General features: G+C 43.5%; 2 protein-coding genes across 2 annotated transcripts; both read right to left on the minus strand.

Moving 5' to 3' along the window:
* Positions 1-201: 201 nt before the first annotated feature.
* LOC117734780 (dual specificity protein phosphatase 3-like) lies at positions 202-3058 on the minus strand. The gene is made up of 3 exons (XM_034539046.1): positions 2895-3058; positions 1361-1593; positions 202-410 (listed from the first exon to the last, which is right to left on the minus strand). Exons 1-3 carry the CDS (start codon positions 3056-3058, stop codon positions 202-204), a joined length of 606 nt encoding a protein of 201 aa, XP_034394937.1.
* Positions 3059-4926: 1868 nt separating this feature from the next.
* prl (prolactin) lies at positions 4927-7851 on the minus strand. The gene is made up of 5 exons (XM_034539393.1): positions 7806-7851; positions 6850-6962; positions 6568-6675; positions 5814-5996; positions 4927-5118 (listed from the first exon to the last, which is right to left on the minus strand). The coding sequence occupies exons 1-5, from the start codon at positions 7849-7851 to the stop codon at positions 4927-4929; spliced, it is 642 nt and encodes a 213-aa protein (XP_034395284.1).
* Between the last annotated feature and the right edge of the window lie 408 nt (positions 7852-8259).

Consider the following 8259-nt stretch of genomic DNA (forward strand, 5'->3'; position numbering starts at 1 on the left):
TTTGATGTTGATTTCTGGAAGAGCGTGCAGCAGGAAAACACACCAAACAATACAGGACACGCCTGATCTAATATTCAGAAAGTAAACACACTGAGTATATTCACAGATTACATCGTACGATCAGCACACGGCATCACCAAGGTGTTAAAATACTGTATGTTCGTTTCGGAGGTTTGTGTGTTACGGACAGTCTCATCGGCTTCATTTGTTCCAGAGCTTTCCCTCAGCGGCCAGCCTCTGGTTCAGCCCACAGAGCTGCCGAAGGAAGCCGTCGTTGGGTCCGATCTCTCGTTTGTGCCGCACCGTAGCCAGAGCGGGGTGGACGTCCATGTTCTGGCGAAGCATCAGGTAGGCTATGACCAAGGTGGGCGCGCGGCTGTAGCCTTCCCTGCAATGGACGTACACTTTACCTGGAGAGGACGAGAAGACCGAGGTCACAACATCGTCTCTGAAATGTAATATTATTAGGGCTTGATTTTTATTCTATAAACACAACATTGCCATTATCACTGAGTTGGTATGGCTAACGTGTTAGCAAACCAGTGCCCACACTTACAGCAGACACAAGGAACATTAGCATTCATTGAGAAAAGAAAGTTCATCATTCTAATATTCTGTGTGCTTCTGTTTATGCTAGGCAGGTAGTGTGGCTTTGCAGCTTTGGTAATAACTATGTATCACCTTATAACGTGGCTAACGCATAAGTAGATACGTGCCTATTTACACACCACAGCAGAATAGATTTACATTAATTTGGCATTGTGTTTATTGCTACTGTACAAAGGTAAGTGGCATATTCTCTCTCTTTTTGGTCAACTCTGTTTCTGTATCTGACTCTTTAGCTGCTAAATACTCCGCTATGTTCCCCAGTGCTACGCTAATGCTGCGTTCACACCGAAGATGTTGCCCATTATCCAGACGTAGTCGGTAAAGTCACCGGGCTGTGTGAGCCTACGGGTGATGTTATGAACCCAAACGCCAAGGCGTTTGATGTTCGGGATTTCCACAAGTATAAAGGAGAAATAGTGGTTATTTCTTCCATAGTGGATGGCGCTAATGACACGAATGAAGTGAATGACGAGAGATTTTTCCCTGAAAATAGAAACAAGATCAATAAGGGCAGTTTTAAGGGCCGTAAAACAATAAGCTACAACAGGCCTGAAAGTGTTGTAGAGCTAAGACTCAAGCGATAATTATCTATGGGTTAGTCATGTGATTAGTTGTTTGTTTAAAAATATGTACAGCTTTAATTACAGCCTCTATCAGGACTTTGAGTCTCCAAACCAAAACATGCATTCCTTTATGTTTTTCCAAATTGGGATTTGACATTCAGTTTATCCCGGCTACGCAATCTTCGAACCTTTTCCATTTTTGTACACCAGCGCCTTCTCGATGAATTCTGCGGCCTCTTCAAAGTACACACTGATGTCGAAGTGGTCGGTGTCGCTGGCTGGTATGCCGTGGTAGATGATGCCTGTGCCGGCGTAGAACTCAGCGTTGGTGTTGACGTGCATGAAGGAGTTCCCCTCCGCGGCGTTCAGGATGTGAGTGACGCTCTGACGCTTCAGACGCATCACGTCCATTGCCACAAACCTGCAACCCGTTGGGGAGCAAAACAAATACACACCGTAGAGTTTATTTCACACATTATTTCACATATTGTCATTCATTTTCAAAATGCCCTTTTGTTTAACTTTAGCTTTATGTTTCATGTCAATTTCCTTGTGTTGTTAACAGTCACACTTCTAAGGTAGCTCTGCTAGAGCAACTACAATGTAATATATATATATATATATATATATATATATATATATATATATATATATATATATATATATTGTTTTTTTTTACTTTGGTTTATTTGATAAGGGACAGTGCACATTAATAAAAACATTTCTGTAAATGTGCCAGAGTTAGCCAAGAGGCTATTTGGTATATTACTTTTGAATAAACCTCATTTTATCGAGTACCTGGCCTTGGAATTAAATCTTGAATTTGTTCTTCATCTGCTTTTCCTCTTTCTTCCATACAAATGAGAGATATGCTGCTTCTCACTGTGAACCTCTGGGATTGCTCTCCCACTTGGCACCTCCTGCCTTTTTAGATGTAGAGAGCTAAAAATAGAGTCTCCACACACTGAATCCAACGTCACGCGGCCGGGAAAAAAAATAAGTCTGTTGGGCTTCCACACTGAACAGGTGGAGACCAACACATCAACACCGAAGACCACCAGCTCTGGGAGAATCCTGCGTGGGTGCATCATCCTCTCTTCGCTCTCGGCCTTCCAGGGCTGTTGAAGTATTTGTGTTGTCACAATAACACAGACTCAATTGTTTCTGCTTTGTCCATTATGACTCTTTTCATAATCGGCACATGTTGGAGAGCTGCGATCGACTTAAAAGGTGGAGTTAACAATTCCGGAGAAAGATTGTTGACATTTGAACGAAACACCCAAATAAATATATATATGTATGTATGTATGTATGTATGTATGTATGTATGTATGTATGTATGTATGTATGTATGTATGTATGTATATATATATATAGTGTGTATATATGTGTATAGATGTATATATGTGTGTGTATATATATATACACATATACACATATATATATATATATATATATATATATATATATATATATATATATATATTCTGTATATATCATTCAAGTGACTATATATATATAAAATAGTCCCTTGAATGATTTCAATAATGATAGTGCAGGTTATTATTTGTTGTCATCTATTGTGGTATAATATATTAATAACCATTTCGGGCACATCGTTTTGCAGCACATATTTTCATAAATAGGCAGAGGCGTCTCTGGGGACAGTCTCTCGCCATGTCGGGCTAACAACGCGCGTGGAGCAACGGAACAACGACTCACGCGTTGCCCACGTAGACCCGCGGGCAGATCTCGTGGAAGTGTCGACTCGGCCAGCTGTACAAGCCGCTGTCGTCCGTCAACAAGTCGTTGAGTTGCTGGAGCGTCACCTCGAAGCTCGGCGTGTCGTCGAGTCGCTCCGCCGGTCGGCCGTGCGTGTTCTTCATGGCGGGGAGGTGGACGCGGCGGACAGGTGGCGGACAGGCGGCGGACAGGCGGCGGACAGTGGTGGACAGGTGGCGTGGCGGCGACTCGGCTCCCTACTGCGAGGAGCGAGACTCGCATGCAGGGCTGGTCCGGGCTTTTAGGGGGGGGGATTCTCAGATGTTCCCATCCAAGGGGTCACGAGACAATGAAGGGAATGAGAAAGAAAACTATATATTTGTAGACATGGTGATGGGTTCGCTTTAATAACAGTATTGGATTTGAAATGACCCATTACTTTCTTCCGCTCCCCTCTTAAAACATCATCACAGACTTAACATTCCGTATCACAGGTCTATAGTTTTTTTTCTATTTGCAACATGTATCTGTTGTTGTTGTATTTGTTGTTTGAGATTTTCGTAGATGTGTTTGTTTTCCTGAAGCTGCAGCACGGTTCTCCCAACAGAAATGTGTTGGGCCCCTGTGGCCCGTCGGCCCTTGTCGGCCAGTCGAGGAAGTCAATGGAAATTCACCGAGTGTGATATATGACAGAAAGACGTATCCCTGTGAATTGTGGAACGCTTTATGAATCTGCTTCATAAACTTACAGAGACGAGAGGAAGCAGGACTGGAGGGAAATAACAAAAATAACTATAGTTTCTGGACAGGCTGACATCTGGTGAGACACGATCAGTGCGTGTGCTAGTCTGCTAACGTTTGGAGCCTCCAGCTGCTACATTGGCTGTTTGAGGCGAATAAACACAAACAGAAGACACAAATGTGAGCGTTGTGCAATGACTCTTTAAGTATTCGCCATCGTTGCCAGCTCAGATGTCTTGATCTCAATCGACAGTTGGCCGTGTTGAGGGCTGAAATGTATCATCACTGTCCACATATTATTACTGAGCACATGATGTGCAGATACTGTAAATGTCGCCATGTTTTTGACGTGGGTGCCCGACTTCAAGGCACCCACTTTGACATTATCTATTAATTTATCAACCAAGCAAATATCAGATTATGGTGGAATTGGTTTATCATGCTCTGCCTCCTCTACTCAGATATAATACACCTGTCATGTATTAGTTTTGAACCATCTACTTGTGTGCTTTATCACACGAAAATGGGGCATTTCCACAGAGTCGATGGGCTCACAAGAGACAGACAAAGAATTTTACTGTGCAAGAGATGATTTTTTTTATTGACGAACAGAAATATTTCAATTAATTAGCGTTGCTTCCAAAAAAGGCCTTGAAGAAAGTGGAATGAAATCTAAAGTGCAAATGCTGCAGTCGGGGGCCAAGTTTAGGGAGAGAAAGCTCTCCTCCCTGGAAGCCTCCCAGTCAGTGTGAAGGATGACTTTTAGAAGTTAAAAAAAGCTTTAGAAGAAGGACACGACCAGGAGGAGTAACAGGAGAGATGGCACACAGGTTTACCACGGTAAGTGAGCAGGATATGGTCAGCTCCTAATGCCAGACCAGCTGGGATCATCTGGGGACTCATCGTCCTCATTAGAAAAACAGTGTGAGGCTTCAGGTTTCCCAGGTTAGTTATTAACCACTTTTAAGAATAAAGAATTAGGAAGTAACTTTTTTGCAAATTTACAAGGGAAAATATTTCTCAATAAGAGCTGTCGCTTCATGATATCTTAAGCATAATTTTATTGACAATTGGATCGGTGAACCATGATGACTAAAGGCGTCACTTCCAATAAAAGACTTTCCTGCGTGTGCCACGTAACTCCTCCTCGTCGTCACCTTCGGGAAGCTCAGAACTACAACTGCTTAGTAACTAGGATATTAACTCAGATAGCAGAGTCCCAGCATGCGCTAAGCTACGGGTTGGAAGGGAGTACAAGCTTTGAGGAACACCCAGCCGGCTGCCTCCCTCTCTAGCACATCTCCGGGAGCATTTTTGCCGCCCGGCAGCGTAATATTTTCAGGAAGCTGTCAATCTTGTGGGAGTCACGGCGGAAGCAGGACAACAGGAAGTTGAAGTTGATCAATTTGGAAATCCTGTCCTGGCCGATGTCGTTGCCTCCGAAGTAGGGCAGCGAGGAGATGGTCTGAGCTCCAGGAGCCATCTGGGACAGAAAGGAGGCAATGAGTGAGTCACACCGTGCTCTTGGGCCAAATTCACATGTTTGACCCACCGACCTCCTCTGGAGTTACACAGACTTTAATCAAACCCATGTATGATACGTCAAACACAAAAGTAAAGTGGGAGAAAGTACATTAAATAAACTTTCCCCAGGGCCTCGGAAACCCCAAAAGGCCCTGGACGGAGCAGTAGTACTATGTGAAAGTATAGGATTTTATGGTTAGCAGGGAAGATCGTTGCTGATTGGCCAAACACAACTCTTGTACCGCTTCATTCGGAAACAAGGAAGTACTCCAGCATCGATTTTGGAATGTAGTGTAAAAAGCACTTTGAGTGGGCTGAAGACGAGAAAGGTGCAATGCAAATACAAGTCCGTTGACCATGACCACCATTTTCCTCCTCTGCATTTCATTCATTACATCCAACGTGCATTAGTAAACACAATGCAGCACTGAATGCCATTATCAGTGACCAGTGGGCAAATGTCAGCCGATTAATCTCCCCAATTCTTGAGAGCGCTACGGACACACAATACATCAATGGGCGGAAGGAACCTTTTTGTTCCTTGAAAAGTTCTCCAGGGACCATAATTACCGTGAACTTCCAGGAACCCCGAAACGTGCATGGCTAATGAATACAAGAGCAAAACAATACGTGTGTCTTCCCACACTTGCACACCTTGCCAGATAGGACCACCAGGCCGTCTCCCAGGCTCTTGGAGTGCTCCTGCAGCTCCTGGATCTTGTTGGATATGATGCTTTGGGCCGGGTGAGGCAGGGTGTTGGCGGATGTAGACAGAACCACCAGCGGGTCCTCCCAGGCTTGGAGCAAGGAGCGAACCAGCGACAACAGGTCCGACTCCTGGAAAAGAAGCCAAACGGATGATAGTAAGATGGTACAACACGCTGACGGGTAACTGGGGAGACAAGGGATCGAAAATTAATTCAACCCTATTCTCACTCCCAACTCGTCACTCAGGTTCAGGCAACAGAAATGTTTCATTAGGTTCAGTAAAAGATCGTGGTTCCGGTGACAACGTTTGTTCCGTCACAAAGACCATGTAATGAAGTACGTTACCTAACTTAAAACTCTCGCATTGCTTATTCATTTTTATGCTGTTCTTCTGGAATCAGATCGATTTTTACAAGACCCTCTCAAATTACCGTTTGATCGAAACTGTGTCTTGGTTGTCAGATAACGCACACGTTTATCATTTCCATCTTTCAATTGGGCAACCCAATTGTTTGGCTGCAAATTGCTTTCATTTAGAAGAAACGTGCTTATTTCAATCCCCCTCTCAGAGCCCCTTCAGTGATGGCTCCAGCTATTTGGGTGAAAGCTGAGCTCATTTAAAACTTCACAAGGACTCAACGAGTTCGTCTCCCAAGGAGATATGGCAATCAGACACATTGCATGCATGTAGGTAACTTACTGATACTTGAAGAGCTTGCTCCTTGTCATTGGGTGTCTGCAGAGAGGAGGTGTGGCACATTGAGGGGCGGGGCATGATCACCCGGCCTATAGGAGGGAAATGAGAGTCCTGTGTGGGGGGGTGAAGGGGGTCAGAGGATGATTATTATACCATCTCATGTCGTATTTCATGTTCGTTGAGCGGGATATATGACATAACTCGACAAGTATAATGGGCCCCCAAGGCAATCAGAAAGCCAAGCGCCGGTTTGACGTGTTTGTTGAGGGAAGCCCGGATACTCACCAGGTCCTGGGTGAGAGTCGTGCTGAGGGAGTGCAGTTTGTCGGAGCGCTGAGAGGCTCGGTCGAGCAGGTCGCTGATGGGGATGGCACCGCACGCTGCCGCCATGTACAGCACTGCGGGGCACAGAGTTCTCAAAGTCAACCCTATTTGTACTGTAAAGCCAAATATTGCATTCACTCTTTCAATGGGCTTTTTACAGATCCACAACCCACTCAATGAGAACTGAAACACTCCAATGAGCTGAAAGGGTTACATGGTCATTTTATTAATATGATAACATATTCTAGACATTCACTGATCGTGACCGAGAATAGGTTTGCTTATCCTAACCGGCAGCAGTAACAGATGGGCATGATATTATCTTCTCTACACCTCTTCATTCTATTAAGAATTTAGTGAGTGACTAATGAATGATTGAATTGTGTTGGATAAAAAAGCCGAATTAAGAAAGTGGTACCTTAAATACATAATACCAACATATATTTGTAATATGTGTCACTTAAATCTAGTTATAAAAAAAAATCTTATATCGATATATGTAAATGATAAAGGGACATTTTACAATGTGAAAATAAACAATTTATACTGCAATTTCTTATTGTTTATCATACACACATACTGTATCCGCAATGAGCTAAAGGCCCGTCTGATTTATTATCTATGCAATGTTTAAAATCTCTGATATTAGCAGGAGAACATATCGATTTTAATTAGATATTTTTGGCTGAGAAAATCCGGAGGTGTGCAGGGCACGCCCTGCTTTTTGTTTATTAGAATTCTACAACATCTTAAAATTTGATGCTTATTTTTTTCTTGGTGTATTAGATTAACATTTTCATTTGATTTGATATATTTGTTTATCCCAGACAGAAAAAAGAATGCAAATAACTTCATAGATAGATCAAAAAAGAAAAAAAAAGAAATAGAAAAGAATAGACAAGCTGAGCTCATCTCACCCATCGTGAAGAGTTTGCTTCCATTGGTTCCTCCGCAGTGAGCCATCTCTCTTCTTCGGCTTCCTGTCTGTCAGTCTTTATCTCGTCGCTGCGTCTTGCTCTTGCTCCATTTCGCCTCCATTTTATACCACTTGGCTTTGGCGGTTTGGTTATGCAGCACCGTGTGCTGATTGTTTGGGAACTTCGTTCGTAATGAGAAACATGGTCAAGGAGATTTGAATGGATGCAACAGGAGTGTGTGTGTGTGCGTGTGTGTGTGTGTGTGTATGTGTGTGTGTGTGTGTGTGTGTGTGTGTGTGTGTGTGTGTGTGCGCACGTTGGGCAACGACGTGGAAAAAGTGCTACCAGATCATAATTAGATGGATGAATAAAAACATGGCCGTTCACACGATGTTTGGTAATGATGCTGCATCATCGGATGGTGTTGAGGAGTGTTGACGACCATGTGGGTCCG

The sequence above is a fragment of the Cyclopterus lumpus genome, chromosome 8 (genome assembly GCF_009769545.1).
Source record: "Cyclopterus lumpus isolate fCycLum1 chromosome 8, fCycLum1.pri, whole genome shotgun sequence".
Classification (NCBI taxonomy): domain Eukaryota; kingdom Metazoa; phylum Chordata; class Actinopteri; order Perciformes; family Cyclopteridae; genus Cyclopterus; species Cyclopterus lumpus.

Excerpts from the sequence above, each read along its gene's own strand:
- LOC117734780 (XM_034539046.1), bottom strand. The coding sequence starts at position 3,058 with ATGAAGAACACGCACGGCCGACCGGCGGAGCGACTCGACGACACGCCG. Across the intron at positions 1,594-2,894 it reads CGGGTCTACGTGGGCAACGC|GTTTGTGGCAATGGACGTGA; the intron begins GTGAGTCGTTGT and ends AACGGGTTGCAG. Across the intron at positions 411-1,360 it reads GGTGTACAAAAATGGAAAAG|GTAAAGTGTACGTCCATTGC; the intron begins GTTCGAAGATTG and ends CGTCCTCTCCAG.
- prl (XM_034539393.1), bottom strand. The coding sequence starts at position 7,851 with ATGGCTCACTGCGGAGGAACCAATGGAAGCAAACTCTTCACGATGG. Across the intron at positions 6,676-6,849 it reads CGACTCTCACCCAGGACCTG|GACTCTCATTTCCCTCCTAT; the intron begins GTGAGTATCCGG and ends CCCCCCACACAG. Across the intron at positions 5,119-5,813 it reads TGGTGGTCCTATCTGGCAAG|ATGGCTCCTGGAGCTCAGAC; the intron begins GTGTGCAAGTGT and ends TTTCTGTCCCAG.